General features: G+C 41.5%; 1 protein-coding gene across 2 annotated transcripts in view; it reads left to right on the top strand.

Annotated features, from left to right (window-relative positions):
- Nucleotides 1-18,345, top strand: part of sog (chordin short gastrulation) — a 37,294-nt gene that overhangs the window by 16,587 nt on the left and 2,362 nt on the right. For both annotated transcript variants that reach the window (XM_089476193.1, XM_089476192.1), the window contains exons 3-6: nt 7,394-7,503; nt 10,618-10,750; nt 16,997-17,056; nt 17,491-18,345. The exon at nt 17,491-18,345 is cut by the window's right edge and continues 1,472 nt beyond it. In XM_089476193.1, the coding sequence (XP_089332319.1) occupies nt 7,394-7,503; nt 10,618-10,750; nt 16,997-17,056; nt 17,491-18,345 (1,158 nt within the window). The remainder of the gene's footprint in view (nt 1-7,393; nt 7,504-10,617; nt 10,751-16,996; nt 17,057-17,490) is intronic.

Genomic DNA, 18,345 nt, shown 5'->3' with positions numbered 1-18,345 from the left:
ATTCAATATTATTAGACTATTAGAGATAGCCAAGTTTTAGCAGTTTTTCAAGTTATCCATATTATGCCGATAGCTATGCCATTTTAATCATATTTCGCGCCTGAAAAACATTTTCTCCGATTTTCTCTCAATCAAAGTTCAAATTAAATTTAGGATTTTATTGCTGACTCCTTCTAGAGTCGTCTACTCTATTATATATACAGTAAGTATATCCTTGAGAAATCACAGCGGAAGCAGTCTTTGCATATATATCTGCATATATCGTATATAGATCGTCTTTAGATCGAGCATATGGCATCGTTTGTTCGTTTAGCTAATTGGCCAACAATTGTCATTCATTATGAGTAAACCTTTTCTCCCTCTCTCTGTCTCTCTCCCTCTGCTTCCACATCTTAGACTTTGCTTGTCTTACTTTTTACATGAACTTTGTCGTCTCATTGAAATGCTTCCCGACTTTTTTGTTCTTCGAATATTTTGCCAATTGTTGTTGCCAAGGCGCTTCGCAATAAGAACAACAATAACAAGAACAATACCAACAACAACTGCAGAACGAGCCCCTTTTTTTGTAGTGTATTTAATGTGCGCGTTTTGCTAGCGTTTTTAAACGCGCCGTCGCCACATTTTGCGGCTTTTTCACGTTTGAACTTTTTCTTCTTCTTTACTTTCACACTTTTTAATTTTAAGGGCGATTGCTCCACATGCGCCCTCTGCGTGTGTGTGTGCATGTGTGTGTGTGTGTGTGTGTGTGTTTGTCCAACGGCCTCTGCTGTTTGTTTGCTTTGTTGGGAACGACATCGCCGCCGCCGCCGCCTCAGTGCGTTTGTCAACTGACCCCCACCCTCCCGGCTGGTTCGCCTGCCCTGCCGCACCCCCTTGACACGCCCACCGGCTCACACCTACCGCTTGTCTGTCATAAATTATCTCAACAACCAGCGCAACTCCAAAAAAAAAAAAAAAAAAGGCAAAGGAAAGAAAAAGAAAACGTAATCAGCCATTAGAGATCTTTATTTCGTTGCGTTCACAAAACACAAATTGAGCAAAGCACGACTAGCTGATATCCTACATTCTAGATTTTTATCTTACACCTCTTTATCTCTATAAGGATTCTTGAATATATAGATATCAAAATTTTCCCGAAATATTCTCCCAGTTTTTTGTTCATTACATATATAACTGTATCCTATTTATATATATATGTAGTATATTCATAAAATATATTCATTCCTGGCGTACACTAGCTTTCTCCCTCACTTACTCCCTCTCTCTCTCTCATTCTCTGACTCTCACTCTTTCCTCTGTCAGTCAAACCAGCCGCTTTACACAAGGCTTTATTTTACAGGGTATGCAGACAAATGGGTGCATTTGCTGTTTGAGGTTACATTTTTTGTTAGCTTTGCACTTAAATAAATTTAATTGCTTATAAAATAAATAAAGTGGAACGCGGTTGAGTGAGGCGACAAACTGAACTGAAGTAAATACCAAATGCTAATGCAGCAGAAGTATATACTAAGAAAAAATACTAAGTAGCAATGCATTCAAAAACTAGAAATACTAAATGGTATATACCATGATAATGGTGACATATTAATGAAAATATATGAATACTATATGATCTATAGGAAAAGTTTTGTAAATATTTGGTAAATATTTGATATATATCAATATATAATACCGAGAAAAGAAGAAGGAGAAGCAGCAGCAGGAGAAGGAGAACTACTATTTGGGCTCTTCCGTCATAATTTTGTCCACACTCCGAGTCTATTTATTGACATTGTTTTATTTAGTTTTCTGCGGCTGTTACTTTTTGTTGTGTGCCGCGATCGATCGATCTATTGATTCTGATTGATTGCCCGCATCGATTGATTGACAGCTCGACACTCGTTGCTGTCAAATTTGAAGAACGCAAACAGAGACAAACGAGACAAAAAGACCGAAATAATAAAACGGCTCAAGAACTCGATAAGCCGACTAATCGACGCGTTCAATCTGCCCTCACACACACTCATTCTCTCACTGTCTCTCCCTCCCCCTCTCTCTCTCTCTCACTCTCACTCTTTCTCTATTTTGATTTGTCTTTGATTTGATTTGATGAACATTTTACGCTAATTATTTTGCAACAATTAATTAAGGCGCAAAACACAAATAACATGTTGTAAATTAACAACTAGAAGAGCGTAGCTATACACCATATATCTCTCCCACTCTCTCCCTCTCTCTCTCTCTCTCGCGTGCACTTTTTGTGCTGCTTCTACCAATTCGCCGATTTGTGCTGATCTTTTAACTCAATTAAAAGCGCACGCAGCCAAAAAAAAAAAATAAAAAAAAAAAAAAAGAACAGAGCAAATATTGCAGGCAACTGCTTGACTAGAGAATACCCTGTAATTAGATTAGTATATGTCCCGAAATTAATATCGTTTAGATCAACATATTCTCTAGCCTTCTAGACACTTATGCTTAGTTTATGTCAGCAGCTGCTCGACTAGTCTATACCCTGTAATTATATTCAGCTTTAGCTATATCACATTTAGTAATTAAATTTATGGAAATGCTCTTACTTTTACCTTAGAGAGGCATTTATTGCTTTTGCCTATAGCAATCAGTGCTCGACTAGCTAATACCCTTCACTTAGCTTGTTTTACAGGGTATGCGCAAAGCACTTTGCGACTGTGCGTGTGAGAGTGCGTGTGTGTGTGTGTGTGTGTGTAGGCTGCAAAAAATAGTCAAAAGAAAATGCTGCGCCAGTGCGACGCCGCTGTCGACGTCAGCTGCAGCAGCGACGGCAGCAGCGACAGCGCCAGCGGCAGAGGTTCTGCGTCATGTGAGTCAGCAACGCATTTGGCAACACCAAGGCGAATTTATAGTTGGCTAAAACGAATGACCAACAAGACAAGACAAAACACACACTGAGAGAGAGAGCGAGAGCGAGAGCGACAGTGTGTGAGCGGGAGGCAGAGGGAGAGGCAGAGACGTACAGTGGGGCCACGTGTTGTTGGCAGCCAGAGCAATGTTTATTAGAAGTTGAAATGCCTGTCGCTGCCTTTTGACTGTAATTAGCACATTGTGCGAAGATTCATCTCTTGCTTGTTGCTTGTTGCAGCAGCACGAGCAGAGAGTGGGAGATGGTGGGGGGGGGGGGGGGGGGGGGGGGGGCGAGGTAGACATATGCCACACATGCTACCAAAACTGTCGCCAAGGGCCAAAAGCAAACCAAAAAAAAAAAAAAAAAAAAAACAGAAGAGAATAGAAAAGAAAAGAATGAAAGATATTTCCACATGAGAACCTTGTTGTAGCTAAGAAGAGGAATGGATTATAAATAATGAATGCTTTAAGTCCTGAGAGTGCTTGTCCAGTTGGCAAATGGAAAACTTTGTCTAAATAGCATTAGGTTCAAGCTTGAATACTTCAATAGGAACTCTATAAGCTCTAAAGTCCTGGGACTGAGCTCAGCGAAGGGGGAGAAGAGAGACGGAGAGGGAAGAGGGAGACAGAGAGAGAGAGAGAGAGAGACAGAGGGAGATAAGAAGAGAGAGAGACAGAGCTAGACAGCTGGAATCATTAAAAATTCAATAATTTTTCGCATTTTACTTTGTGCTGCTACTTCTGCTGCACTTTCATGTTGTTGTTGCTCTTGTTCTTCTTCTTCTTGCTGTTGCTTGTCTGTGTGTCAATGCACTGGCAAACAACAGCAGCAACAACAACAACAAATTATTTCTAGACATTTCGTCTTAAATTCAAATTAAAAATAACAATTATATAGAAGATATAAGTATAAATATATATATATATATATGTAAATCCATATATGTATATATGTATATAGCATATATATTTACCTATAAATATGTGTGTGTGCCGAATGCATTTGTTGTTGTTGTTAATGTTAAGTGCCGCCCACGCTGCGCACCAACACAATAAAAAGAACAATAATAATTTTGTTATTTTGTTTTTGTTTTGCGCAAATTTCAACATTCTTTTTTGTTTCGTTTTGCTCTTATTGTTGTTGCACGCTTCGGCTGTCAAAAACTTGTGCATCGATGAATGAATTTGGCGCAAATAATAAATAGTCTGGAACAGCAACAGCAACAAAAAGAAGTGGCCCAAAAACAACAAAAATGTTTGCGCCCATTAATCAAATGTCTAGACAAATTGCAACAACAATTGCACACACACACACGCACACACACACACACAGTAAACAAATGCTGATGAGCTGTTTCTTGCGGCGGAAATAAGGGGCGGAACGGCAGCAACAGCAACAGGAAGAACAACAGTTAATCAAAGTAGCCCATTATGCCTGGCAACATTAGCAGTGAGCAGCGGAAGTGGCAGCAGCAACATTGCTGCAGCAGTCAGAGAACAGCGAATCTATTTTTAGGCAACAATTTCAGACGCGCCTGTTGCTAAGCTCGTGTTGCGAACAGCAGAGGGCAGCCTAAGCTTGCAAACAATGTTGCTGGCCCGAAACACTCACACAGAATGTTGCTAAGGCGTGGCAACAATTGTTGCTAAGCTCGAGCCGGACTGCAGAGGCAAACGGTCAAAGCTTATTGCTAAGGCAACATAACTTGTTGCTATGCAATGTAGAGGCAAACGATTGAAGCTTGTTGCTAAGGCAACATAACATGTTGCTATGCAATGCTGCTAAACGATGTTGATAATGTTTGACATTGTTGCTGTTGTTGACTTGCTAGCGTGGCAACATCTTGGGCCAGCACATGATCGATCTATAGCCTATGCATATATAAAATGAATGTATACATATAATTTATTTACAATTTTTGCGCTGAATTGGCAGGCGAGAAGAAATGTGAAATCAAGCGCAAAAATTGCCGAGCGCCAATTAACGTAAATTTCAATTATATTGTCGGCGCGGGCCCAAAAATAAATGAAATTTTCAAATTGCGCAAGGAATGACAACAAGAAAACTGACTAAAATGGGCATGAATATACATACATACAATATATACATATGTATATATAGTTTGTTGCCAATACACATGACATATGGCTGGCTTCAAGTGCAGCCTGAGCTTGGCAACATATTTAGCCAAATGCTGCTGCCTTTTGTTGCTCAACAATGTTTGGACTCGAGCTGGAAACCAAAGTCAACTTGTTTTGAGCTACAATTTGGCATACATACATATACATATATACATATATGTATGTGTGTGTCTGTCTGTGTTTTTTGTCTTCTATGATTATTTTTCTATTGTTTGGCTATTTTTTTTTTTTTTTTTTTTTTTTTTTTGTATTTTTGTTGTTTGTATTTTGCTTGCATTTCAATTTTATGTTTCTTTATTTTCGCACGCAAATAAAGCTGGCGCCAAATGAAAAATAAAACAAACAACTACAACTACAACAACGGCAACAACAGCAACAGCAGAGAGTAGAAACAGCAGCAGAAGCAGAGAATTATAATAAGGCCGCGCACACTTGATAAACGTCGCGCGTCGTTAGCGCCACTTATCACGTATACGCCATGTCGGGCAATGCCGCCTCAGCTTGTTTTCAATTTGTTGCTGATGATGTAGTTGTTGTTGTTGCTGTTCGATTACTCTACTACTCTGATTGTTCTCACATACCCTGCCCAGGCGTAACGATTGGGCATATTAGCTGGTACCAATTGTAAAAACAGCCAAAAAGAAAGCTAACTTTCAGCCAACTATCTCTAATGCCAACTGTCCCATATATCACTCTCTGAGAAACCTCTGTGGACGTCTACACAGATTAGATTCACAGCTTCAACTTCACGCATACATATGAATGTGTAGTGACTTATAGGGTATCCTTATAGTCGTTGCGCTTCCTCTTAGCTTGGGGTGGGCGTTTAGACACACCCGCCGTGCCCTTAACTAGTTATTGTATTTGGCTAATTAGGTGTTTGTCATTGCCTCTGATTCAAGACTGAGACTAGCTGACAGGAAAAAAAAAAAACAATGTTAAGAATGAGACAGAGAGAGAGAGAGGCAGCTTGGGCGTTTACACAACACTAATACCCTCTAAGCTTATAATATATATTAGGGCAACAGCAGCAGTCCAAAAACCATTATCATATAATATTTTTATTGCTCTACTCTACTCTACTCACATACCATCTACAAAATACCCTGTAAAAAGCACAAAGCGCACACATTTCAATACAAGCTAAAATGATCCAGCATCAATTGAATTCCAGTTGCTTGGCAGTGTCTAGGGTATTTACTAGTCGTGCGTTTTTATGCTATTGATATGGGGCAACCTCTATAAGCTAGGGTATCCATTAGTGCAGCTTTCTAGAATATTTTTCCCCAGCTTTGATCGCATTTGCTACATAGCTGGTGCAAGTCGAACTTACTTAATAGAAGTGTAGCTTATCTAGGGTATCTGCCGGTCGTATACCTGCATTCGCATTTGCTTGAGTTTTTAAATTTTTTTTTTTTTTTTTTTGGCTTTTTTTTTTTTGCTATTTTTATGGGTTGTTCGGCGGCATCGTTCGATGTGTGGCGCCAAAGAGTTTAAAGTTTTAGCATTTGTAATTTAGCCTTTTCCCCATGCTTATTTATTTATCGGCCTTTTTGTTGTTGCTATTTTGTGGCTGTGGCTCTGTGGGTAATTAAAATATATTAATAATTAAACGTGCTGCGCCGATTTGCATAACGATTTTAGTGGCTCGGCCAATTAACAGCAACAACAACAACAACAAGCAGAGGGGAAAAAAGCCGCTAAAGAAAAAATTTTGACACTTGTTGGCGCCAGTTGCAGCTGAAAAATATCTAAAGAAAAGGCTTAGCTAAAAAACACTTGGCAACAGTTACTGTTTCGTTTAGCTACTTTTTTAGCCTTTACCAGCCGAGTTCTTTTAGCTTTTATTTTGGCTTACGCTGGAAAATGGCTAAATAAAAGTTTCTATTGAGCTCTATTAGCTGTTTTTGTTGTTAGCTGATCAAAATTGTCTTTGCTGCCATTAGCCGCTTTTGGCATTTCTTTTTAGCGCTTTTCCCGCTACTTTGCGCATTTGATGATTGAAAACGTTTGCCGGAAGCGCCGCCAATGCTGGCGCCAGCCACATTTGCCTCCGCTAGACGACACCATTTGCCCCGGCCACGCCCCCTCGCCCACAATCCTGGCACCCGGGCTATATATAGGCTATAGACAAAGCGCTCAGGCATTGACTAATTTCAAATATGGGCAAATGCAATTAGCTGGCGCCACAAGTCCCGCAGCCAAATCGGCAGAGCCAAAATACCTATCTCTCTCTATATACCTCTATATATATATACATATAGATAAAAATATAATATATTAATAGCATATATAGAATCTATTTGCCATATTTATAGGCTATAAACTTTTTATAGCAAATTGCATTTTCATAATTTTTCCATTTCTCACGCTTTTACGTTTCTCGTTTCAGTCACGGAATGCCAGTTCGGCAAGGTTCTACGCGAATTGGGCTCCACCTGGTATGCGGATCTGGGACCACCATTTGGCGTCATGTATTGCATCAAATGTGAATGCGTTTCGGTAAGTACAATTAAAACTCACTCGATTCAATTTCAATCCAAATTAAGTTTGAGTCATTATGAAATGAGAAGCACTAAAGAAGTAGAAAGAACAGTCTATAGAGACTACAAAGAATACAAAGGATATAGTAGCTTTAAGCTTGACTTTAAAATATAGCAAAGCTTTAGTGCAGCAGGACAAAGAAATTCAAGCAGCTTTAAGCTTTAAAGTTCCTGCCAATTAAGCAGCTTTCAGCTCACTAAACCTATCCAGAGGATCTTTATCAGTAGTCGTGCACAATTAAGTGAGCTTTCAGCTGCTTTGCAGCTTTTATTTATCTATTTTCTTTTCAACATTATCTCTCTAATTAAGATTCGTCTTTCAATTAGTGCAAAATGCAATAGAAGAATGCTGTAGATAAAGATAATGTTGTTTTTCCTTTGCTCTGTATTTTGGGGCCATGTGGCCAAACAAATTGAGGCAAGTCAGCTATAGGCGGCCAACTAATTGACTAATGAGCGTCGACATTTGCTACAAGCAACAACAAACAAACAACAACAAAGTTTGCCAAAAAAAAAAAAATAATATATATATATATATATATAAAAATAATAGCAAAGATAGAAAAATGAAAAGAGATAAAGAAAAATGTATTCTGACTTGGGTTAGACTTGGGTAGTTGTAGTCGCATGCAGCATAATTTATGGGATTTGAACGCATGATTAATATTGATTTGAAAGTCGGTACAAGCAGCGCAATATATATATAAATATGTATAAATAAATATATATACATATAGGTGTATATTATATATATATCCCTCTCTCTGAGGCATTGCCAAAACTTGAAACTAAGCAAAGCACCGAAGAAGCAAAAACAACAAATTTCACATTGCGCTCGTTTTGTTCTTTCGATGCTGTTGATTAAATTACGCAAAGAGAATTTTTGCATTGAACGAAATGCAAAAAAAAAACACACAGGCGTACACTAATAGGGGCGTGAAGCTAGAGAGGGGGTGTGTGCAGTAGAGGCATCGGCCGAAGCTGAGGTTGGAGTAGAGTTTTGCTTTTAAGCTGCTCTGGCCCAGGCGACACATTAAAAACACAATCAGCGGAACAATCGCAGCTTTTATTATATAAAGATTATATGAACAAATGTATAAATATATGCATATATCAATGAAGATTTTATGTGCATATTTATATTCATATATTCCAAAGAATCACCTGAATCTAAGCTTCTTTGATTTCTTCAGCTTCAGCTCTATTAGAGCTAAACTCCTTCCAGGCTTCATCCTTTAGCAGGCGTACTACGGCTCTAACATGAACTAGTTAAGTATCAGGAGAACTAGTTCAAAATGTATAGATTTTTCACTTGCCTCTTAAATTTGTAATTCCTTTAAGCAAAATTGCTAGCTTTGCTTCTGTCATGAACTAGTTTATTTTTGTATTCTTGCTTGAGTGAGCTAGCTCCAAAGGGAACCAACTAGTTCGCAAACCAAGCAAAACTTCTCCCATTCCAGTGTCTTGCCTCTCATTGGCTAATTGCAAACATCTCACCTGCTTAGCCCTCACTCCCAGACAGACTAGATAAGGAGGTCGCGGGGCCTTATCTGTTCCCTTTTCCCCAAGTAATTGAAATTTTTTATGAAGCCGTATATTGTGTCGTGTTTTTGGTGCTGTTCATCGTCTTTTAGTGAACTGTGTGTATTAATTAATTATTATTTATGTGGCTGCAAGCGTTATAAACGAGCCAGATCATAAAATAATTCCTACTGACTGCTTCTGTAAGAACTCTGGGATGGCGTCCATTAAAAGCAACAACGTTGTGTCTCGTCCCCATAAAAATCAACAAGAAATTCATATAAACATCAAAAGATGACAACAACAAAAAATGAAATGACAAAAAAAAAAAAAAAACTCTCATCAGATTCGCGCAGATCAAAAATGAATTAATAAAAAGTCGGGGACAGCAAAATGGAAAAAAATAAACATGGGAATTATAAATATATTCAGATATTTATATTAAGAAAATCGCAGCTTGATTTAGTTCTAATTTTAAGGCAGGCGACGCGACAGTGCGAAAGAGATGGCAATGCAGCATGATGCAATGCCAGGGAAGACTAAACAATACCCTGTACAGCTGGTATCTATGGAAGTATCTCTCTTTGGTAACTCTCAATTGAGTTGAGAGTTGAGAACATAGTGAAGGTCTCTAACTGCTCGAGCAGCTGAGTTCCTTCAGTTGGCTGGGGATAGGGCATCTATTTTATATAGCTAAAAATTGTTATGCTCGCTCAGCTTAGTCACACATCATAATGCACGTCAATTACAGGGTATTTGATAAGGAGATAGCCAGAGAGAGAGACTGATGAAAATTAAAATGAAAAACAATCATAATAAAGAAGAGACAAGCGACTTTGAGTCAGTTTTCAGCTATGCGAATGGCAGCGCTAATTAATTTTGTGGCTACAAAAATTATATAAAAAGTAAATAAAAAAATAAATAAAATACACAATAATGGCACAAACCAGACAGAAGTGACACATTGCCCATCCACTCAGCATAACTAATGAGCTACAATCAGAGAGCGAGCGAAACGAGACAGAAAATCAAAACACAAACAAACAAGTGCATAGAATTTATTTAGTATTCTCCAGGAGAGAATTAACATTAGGGGAGTATGCGGGAGTCAGAGAGAGAGAGAGAGAGAGAGGGAAGGCGAGAGGAAGGGAAGAAGAGCTCCTCAGGATGCTATAGTTTTACAATCCAACACATATTACTTTACTATCTTCCTCATAGCTGCAGTATGTACTTATGTATTCATAGAAGACTTTTGACTCTCAAAAAGTTTCATCCAAGTCTATATATTATAATCTATATTTTCCCTTGGGTTATTTGAATATGATTCTGAACTGCCCTTTTGTAAGATTTCATAAGATTATATAACAAATTACTTAGTGCTATCAAAAGTATTCTCTATAAATAAAAATGCATTACTATCTACAGATATACAGATAGATAGATATAACTGCAATATTCTGTATTGACCTTCACTATAGATATAGGTGTTTTTCATTATCCTCCTGATCATCCATCAATTATAATCCCCAACCTCTCTATTTTCACATTTCAGATACCCAAGAAGCGTCGCATTGTTGCACGCGTTCAGTGTCGCAACATCAAGAACGAATGCCCGCCGGCTAAATGCGATGATCCCATCTCATTGCCTGGCAAATGCTGCAAGACCTGTCCAGGCGATCGTAACGGTAAGTTGTACATAAAGCTTTTCATAGATATCATATCATCTAGATGGCATAGAAACCAAACTATGCGTAACTCAAACAAAATCATGCCAAGCAAATGAATCATAGAGCGCAGGGAGCGCTTCTGCAAACACTATACATAGAGTGAGAGGGAGAGAGAGCTATAAAGATCTATATATATCGCTATATATATGCCTATCTATAAATCTGCAAAATATCTCAATATTTTGACACATGCAATTGTTTGTTACGCATAATAAAAAAGCGAAAAGACATCGAGATGAATATTGAATAGGATTATGTGTTGTCTCTGAGACATATAAAAGGCTGACTATACACAAATATATATGGGTATATATAGCTCATCTATAGATCATATATCTATGAATAATTAAGCGTAGCAGCAAACGCAGCTGTACAACACTTTTCAACGCGACGTAGACCATAAAAACGAGCGAAGAAGAAAAAAAAAAAAGCCAAATACTATATAGACCAATATAATATAATATAATATATAGATATATTTATATATATGTACATATATATACAGACAGACAGATACATGGATATAGACATATGTAGTGGAATAGTTCGAAACGCGTAAATTGTTTATGAAAAATTACTTGGCCCGAATTGAAGGTCAGCGCTACGCAATTTATAATTCTTTTTTATGCCATTTGGTTCGCTCTGTTGTCGCCCCAATATCGCATACTATATATAATATGTATATACATATAGTCTTATATACAACATCATATTCCAATCTATACTTAGTACACACACACACCAACACGCACATGATGTATGTTATATCCAATTTTTTTTTTTTTTTTGACCATCTCTGCATTTATTTATTGTTGCTTTCGACTTTTGCATGTTGTTCGATGTTCTTCAATGTTTTTTCTTGTTTGTTTTTTTTTTTTTCACAATTTATTTTATATCAGCCTCCACTTGTGTAGAGAGCGGGCTGGGGGTGTATATCATGCGACAAGACCATGGGGAATATATGGCTATGAACATTTTTGCCATGTCTCAATATGGGGGAAGGAGGCGGCGGCGTGAGGGGCTGGAGAGGGGTTGGGGCAGAGCTGGAAATTGGGCTACTTTTCACATTTGTTTTTTTTTTTTTTTTTTTTTTGGTATTATTGTTGTTGAGGGGTCTGAGTATTCGCTGGGGAAACACACGTGCCACATTAAACCGAACGGATTCCAATGATGCCTGATCATTCAAGTCAACAACATATTAAAGGAGAAAGAGAGAGAGAGAGCGATAGAGGCAGACGCATAGCTAAAGTCTGAAATAAGCAGCTCAATAGATTTGCAAAATTGGGGGCAGATAGCCAAAAGCCTACAGTAAACTCAAGTAAAGGCTCAAGCTGCAACGATCTGGCAACACTGTCTTCACATCTAGCAGCCTTTGATATGTCTAGTCTAATAGCGAAAGAAAAGCCAAGCTACTGATTGCAGTAGTTCAATTTCATATATCATATCCAAAGCTTTTAACCAGGTGGCAACATTCTCTGTATAATATATTCAATTACAGCTTAGCACAGTGGCAGCATCCGAAGTGGCAACGCCGCTGACTATCACTTACATAACTTATTTCTTCCCTTCTCTTCCGGGAATCCTTGAAGTTGCTCTTACAGCTATCTGGCAACGCTGTCGGAACTTGACTTCCAAATGATGAAGAATTTGTTTTGCCTCTTTGGAGTTTTTTTTTTGTTTGCCAACTCCCAAGTGGCCTTAAAGCTTAAGCATGCTTATGGGCATGCAGCACACACACACACACGCATACACATGCATACTCCTACACACACGCACAACACACAACAAACAGCGACTGAATCATAAGGCATTTCTTTGGCTTTTGCTAATTTTCTGCATGAATTGAATTCATAATTAGAAAAACTTATGAGGAAAGTTGCGCTGTGTGCGAGAGTATGAGTGTGTGTGTGTGTGTGACATTTTTCACATAATCAAGCCAAGTGCTGTGGCTAAATTCCAGTCGCAAGTCTCCCAGTTGCTGCCGCTGTGTGGCATGGAAACTGGTTGCAACTGCTGCTGCTGTTGCTGCTGCTGCTGTTGCTGCTGCTGCTGTTGTTGTTGTTGCTGCTGCTGCTGCTAGTTGCTGCAAGTTGCTGCTGCCAGTTGCTGCAGCACATCATTAGTTTCCGTTTTGCGGCAATTTTTCATTTGCTTATGCAAAGCCGTTGACCTTTGGCGCGTTGCCTCGGTTGACGAGAAAGATTTCACTTTTATATGCCGGAGCGGCAAAGCAGACAGAGGGAGAGAGATGGCTAGATGGCTAGATGGCTAGGCAGCAGGGCGGTAGGGCGGTAGGGCGAGAGGGCGAGAGTGGGCTGCTAGGCAAACGGGGGGCGTGGCTGAGGTTATGCTGCACAGAGTTGGCTTAAATTGCTGCCACGTCAAATTGCAACAGAAACTGTTGCTGCTGCTGCTGTTGCTGCCTGTTTGGCTACGTTGGCAACTCGTTTGCCATAAATAGTTAGAAGGCACGGGCGCGGCCCCAACTTGGCTCGCTGCTTGCCACATGCTGCATGAGCCACCCCTCCCCCACACACTCACCCCTCCCCCAAGCAGGCAACGCTCACGCAGCTATTGTAAAAATATTTAACAACAACAACTTGCAACAGCAGCCGCAGCAGCAGCAGCAGGCTTTGCTTTTGATTTACCAAAGTTATTTTATATATATATATATATACTTTTTTTTTGTTCGCCTAACTTGGTCTAGCCCGCTTTTGTGCAGGTATATATACGAGTGTGTGTGTGTGTGCTTATATGTATAGCAGCTGCTTTGGCCAAGTTTAGTTGCAGTTGCGCTGCATCTGCCACAAAATGCTGTTACCCATTTTTGGTCGCCGTTGCCCGCAGGCCTCAAATAGAGCCTGAGCCAAGCCCGACGCTTGATCGTTTCACTGCTGCTGCTGCTGCTGCTGCTGCTGCTGCTTCTACTTCTTATTCTTCCACTTCTTCGTCTTCATCAGCGTCGTTGCCTTTGTCATTTTCTCTGGCGCATTCCAGGCGCATTAATTTATGCATTTTTTCGTTATTTTTATAATGACATAACTCGAGCATTTTAACGCTTATTAAATTATCTCATTTGCCACAGCGGGCGATCGTGTTGCCAGCCGACAGCAGGCGATCGAGACTGATAAAGAGAGAGAGAGAGAGAGAGAGAGAGGGAGGGAGAGAGCGCGCGTCATGTCCATGTCCATGTTATGGTCACATTTAACCAGGTAGACACAATAAAAGTTAATGTCGAATGCCTTTTTCAACGTCAATCGTTGCTTTTCGAGATCGTTTCGATCGATCGTTTGGCATCGAAGTCGGCGATAAGACCAACTGCCACAACTGTCCACATCTTCAAAACTCCAGCTCCTCTCTCTCTCTCTCTATCTCTCTCTCTCTCTCCCTCTGTTGCCATCTCTTTCGCTTCGCAGTGCCCATTAGTAGCTGACAATTTAAGTTGATGACATCTTTTGTGGTTGCGCGTTTCCTTTTTTAGTGCATTTTATGGCTAAACCCGAAACGAACCCAAAATCGATCCCGACTCCAACTTTGTAGGCAGGACACACACACATACACGATATTGATCTCTCCATGTGTGTGTATGTGTGTGCCGGGGCTAATAAAATTTTCAACTTTATCTTTATCGCAAAACGGCATCGAAAAAAAAACGGAACTGTCTATTAAAAAAAATAAAAAAGAGACGCTGCTGCACGAGATCCCATTTAGATTGTTTATCCACTGCCAGGGAGATACGTGTGTGTGTGTGTGCTTTGACATTTGGGTTAAACAGGATCACACAATTTATCGTCTAGGCGCTTGCCTCCTGAATGCCTCTTCTAGGCTGCTTTCTTAAAGCACAAAAGCTCTCTCTCCCTCTCTCACTCTCTATGAATAAGGCTTTGTCTAAGAAAGCTTCCTTATTATTTATTTAGTATTGCAAATCTTGTCTTGTCTTTCCATACTGAAAGCTCCCTTTCTGAGCTTTTGCTATTAGTCCTTGTAAACTTTCTGATCTCTTATGGAAAAATGAGCTTTGACTACGATACAAGACAAACTCCGGTCTCTCTCTCTCTCTCTTATCGCCGCCTCCCTCATTTTATCTCTCTCTATCGCTCTCTCTTTCTCTCTTTTTATCACTCTCTTTCTCTCTCTCTCTCTTTCTCTCTCTCTTTCACTTCATCTCTCTTTATCTCTCTCTCCCTCCATCAAAGGTCCTTTGCCTTCGCTTAAATGTTTACTCAGTTCCGTCTACCTCCCTCTGTATCTCTCTCTCTCTCTCTCTCTCACTCCCTTTCCCTCACTCAGTCTCTACCACAATAACAAATCGTCAAAGCTCTTGAGCCACACACAACGTTTGAAATTCTATGGAAGCAAGTCAACCACAGTCGCAACCACAACCACAGCCGAAGCCGCAACCCCAACCACAACAGTTGCCATCCAAACCAATCCAATCCAATCAGCAATCAGTTAGGCTCTGCCGTCTGTGTAGCTGGTTGTGAGATCTACATAAGTAAATGCCCCATTCAGCTAGATCATTTGAAAAAACACTTTCAAAACTGTTTTATTATTGGTTCTGTTTTTTTTTTTTCTTTTGGTTAATGAGCCACTGGGGGCGGGGGTAAGCAGGGAAGGGAGGAGGAGGGGGGGGGGGGACTGACCGGCTCACAGCATACCAAAGCGTTGACTCAATGGCCGAAGGTGTCGTTTGTCTTAGCCCTGTGGCTTTGTCGGCTTCGGCTTGACTCCTCAGCTCCCCGCCGTCAGCGTCAGCGTCTGCGTCAGCGTCAGCGTCGCACGTTCGTTCTGTTCCCACTGTCATGATGGGCAACGTGTCGTCGTCTTTGTGCGCACCAAAACTCATTTATCTTGGCTTACAAAAACGGCCAAGCAGCGGCAGCAAGACCCAAATAACAACAACAACAACAACAACAGAAACAGCATTGAAAGCCACACACGGCATAAAAATGAAACGAAACGAAACGAAATTCATTCATCTGCAATGGGAAGCAAGCGCGAGTCAAGGGCAGGTGAGAGAGAGAGAGCGAGAGGGCGAGAAGGGGGGTGGGAGAGGGAGGACGAAGGCGAATTCAGCAGGAATTGCCTGGCGAATGGCAGGATCTGCTGGCTCTGCTCTGCCAATAAGCTAAAGAATGCGATGCAGACGACGCGTCAAATTGAAAAAAGAAGAAGAAGAAGCAGAAGAAAAGGCAGCAGAGCAGCAAAGAGCACAAGACAAAGAGAGTGGGCAGCGGGCAGCGGGCAGCGGGTAGTGGACGGCGGACAGCTTGGAGGGCAGAGTTGGGCTTCGGCTTCGGTCAGAAGTGGCTCGTATTAAGATCAGGCGATAAGATCGGACAGCCAAACGACGACATTGGAAGGCAACAGCAGCTCACACACACACACACACACATGCAGATATACGGCGCGCAACCGCAGCGTGCTCTTGGCCTGCCTGGCCTAGCCCCTCGCAGCCCCTCCCCCTCCCCCACGCCACTGCGGCCTCGGCTCAATAAAATGCTATACAAGGTGTCAGATTTGTCGCCCTTCATTATGCGGCAAGAAGAAGCTGAAGTGTGTGTGTGCCTCTGCGTGTGTGTGTGTGTAGCTCTGTGTGTGTATTTTTTCAGTGTCTCTGCTTCTTTGCTTTTTTGCGGCTTAAGCGCTGCGCCTGTGTGCGTGAAATGGAATTCCGATGCAGCTACAGCCTCGACTTCAGCTTCAGCCTTAGCCTTTTTTTTAGCCGTTTTTATTTTATTTTTGTTTTTTTGTTCTGCTTTTAATCAGCTTTGCAGCAGCGGCTTCTAACGAAGCTGCTGTCAATCAAGCAAACTCTCTACATGTGCGTGTGTGTGTGTGTAAGTGTGTGTGCTGTCACATCCCAGATATGTCCACCTACTTTCACGCCGCATTTGCCTGGCACTCGCTGTGTGAATTTCTAGGAATTCCTTTCGACTAGTTTTCTGTTTTGGTTCTACCTGCTCAATTTATGCACGATTAATGAATGCCACCTGGGCAGACCAACGGATCCGCTCTACCTGTGTGTATGTGCATGTGTGTGTGTGTGTGTGTGTGCGTGTGTGCTTGTGTATTTCTTTTCTTTTATTCAGATTCATTCATACATTGCATTCATTGCGGGACCCTTTGATGCTATTTGTTGCTATCTAAATTCCATTTAAGTAGACCATTTTGGCTAACCTTCTTCTTCTTATTGTCTTACAGATACGGATGCTGCTTCGGATGTGCCAGTGCCCAGCGAGGAAGAGGAGCGCAACATGAAACGTAAGTGAAAATCTATAGAAATCTAAGCAACTATCTGAGCATAAAGATAACGATAACGAGCTATTCATTATGAAGATGAAATCATAGAAACAAATGTTAAATCTCTCTCTTAAAATACACTTATATATTAGCCATTATAATAAGATATAGTTGGCCGATCTAACTGATTTCAATATATGTTCAGTCTGTGGCCTTCAGCAGCAGCTGTACAAATTTTCAGGCCGCTGGCTATGGAGGGTGTCGAGTTACCATAGAACAGTAGGTGTCATAGCCGCACAGCAGGTGACTGCCGACTTCCATGTAACTCTGGAAGGTGCTAGTTGTGCACACTCACAGTCACACTCACGCTCAGTAATTCATTCATTCATACGCTCATTCATTCCATTTAGTGTTTCCCATTCACAATAGTCATTGCTTCCCTTTTCAATTCACAGATTACGCTGCGCTGCTAACGGGTCGCACATCGTACTTCCTGAAGGGCGAGGAAATGAAGTCCATGTACACGACATACAATCCACAGAATATCGTGGCCACCGCTCGTTTCCTGTTCCACAAGAAGAATCTGTATTATTCATTCTATACATCGACGAAAATCGGTCGACCACGTGCCATACAATTCGTCGACGATCGCGGCGATATACTCGAGGAGCATCAGCTGGAGACGACCCTCAGCGGCACCCTGAGCGTCTATCAGAATGCCACCGGCAAGATCTGCGGCGTCTGGCGGCGTGTCCCGCGCGACTACAAGCGCATCCTGCGCGACGATCGCCTCCACGTGGTGCTGCTCTGGGGCAACAAGCACCAGGCCGAGCTGGCCCTGGCCGGCAAGATAGCCAAGTACACGGCATTGCAGACGGAACTGTTCAGCTCCCTGCTGGAACCGGCGGCGACCAACGGCAAGACGGATCCCCAACTGGCCGGAGCCGGCGGCACGGCCATTGTGTCGACGAGCAGCGGTGCGGCGAGCTCGATGCACTTGACCTTGGTCTACAATGGCATCTTTGGCGTGGAGGAGTATGCCGATGCCGGGCTGAGTGTTCGCATCGAGCTGCCGGAGCGCAAGGAACTGATCCTGGACGAGGTGTCGCGTGTGCGCAAGCCATCGGCCGAGATCAATGTGCTGGAGCTGTCCTCGCCCATTTCCATACAAAATCTGCGCCTGATGTCGCGCGGCAAACTTCTGCTGACCGTGGAGTCCAAGAAGTATCCGCAGCTGAGGATCCAGGGACACATTGTGACGCGTGCCAGCTGCGAGATCTTCCAGACGCTGCTGGCGCCGTCGCACGGCA

This window comes from Drosophila arizonae, chromosome X (genome assembly GCF_054131065.1).
Source record: "Drosophila arizonae isolate 15081-1271.41 chromosome X, UAZ_ARI_1.0, whole genome shotgun sequence".
NCBI lineage: Eukaryota > Metazoa > Arthropoda > Insecta > Diptera > Drosophilidae > Drosophila > Drosophila arizonae.
The sequence above is the reverse complement of the archived record's forward strand: the minus strand, read 5'-3'. Positions and strand labels throughout refer to the sequence as shown.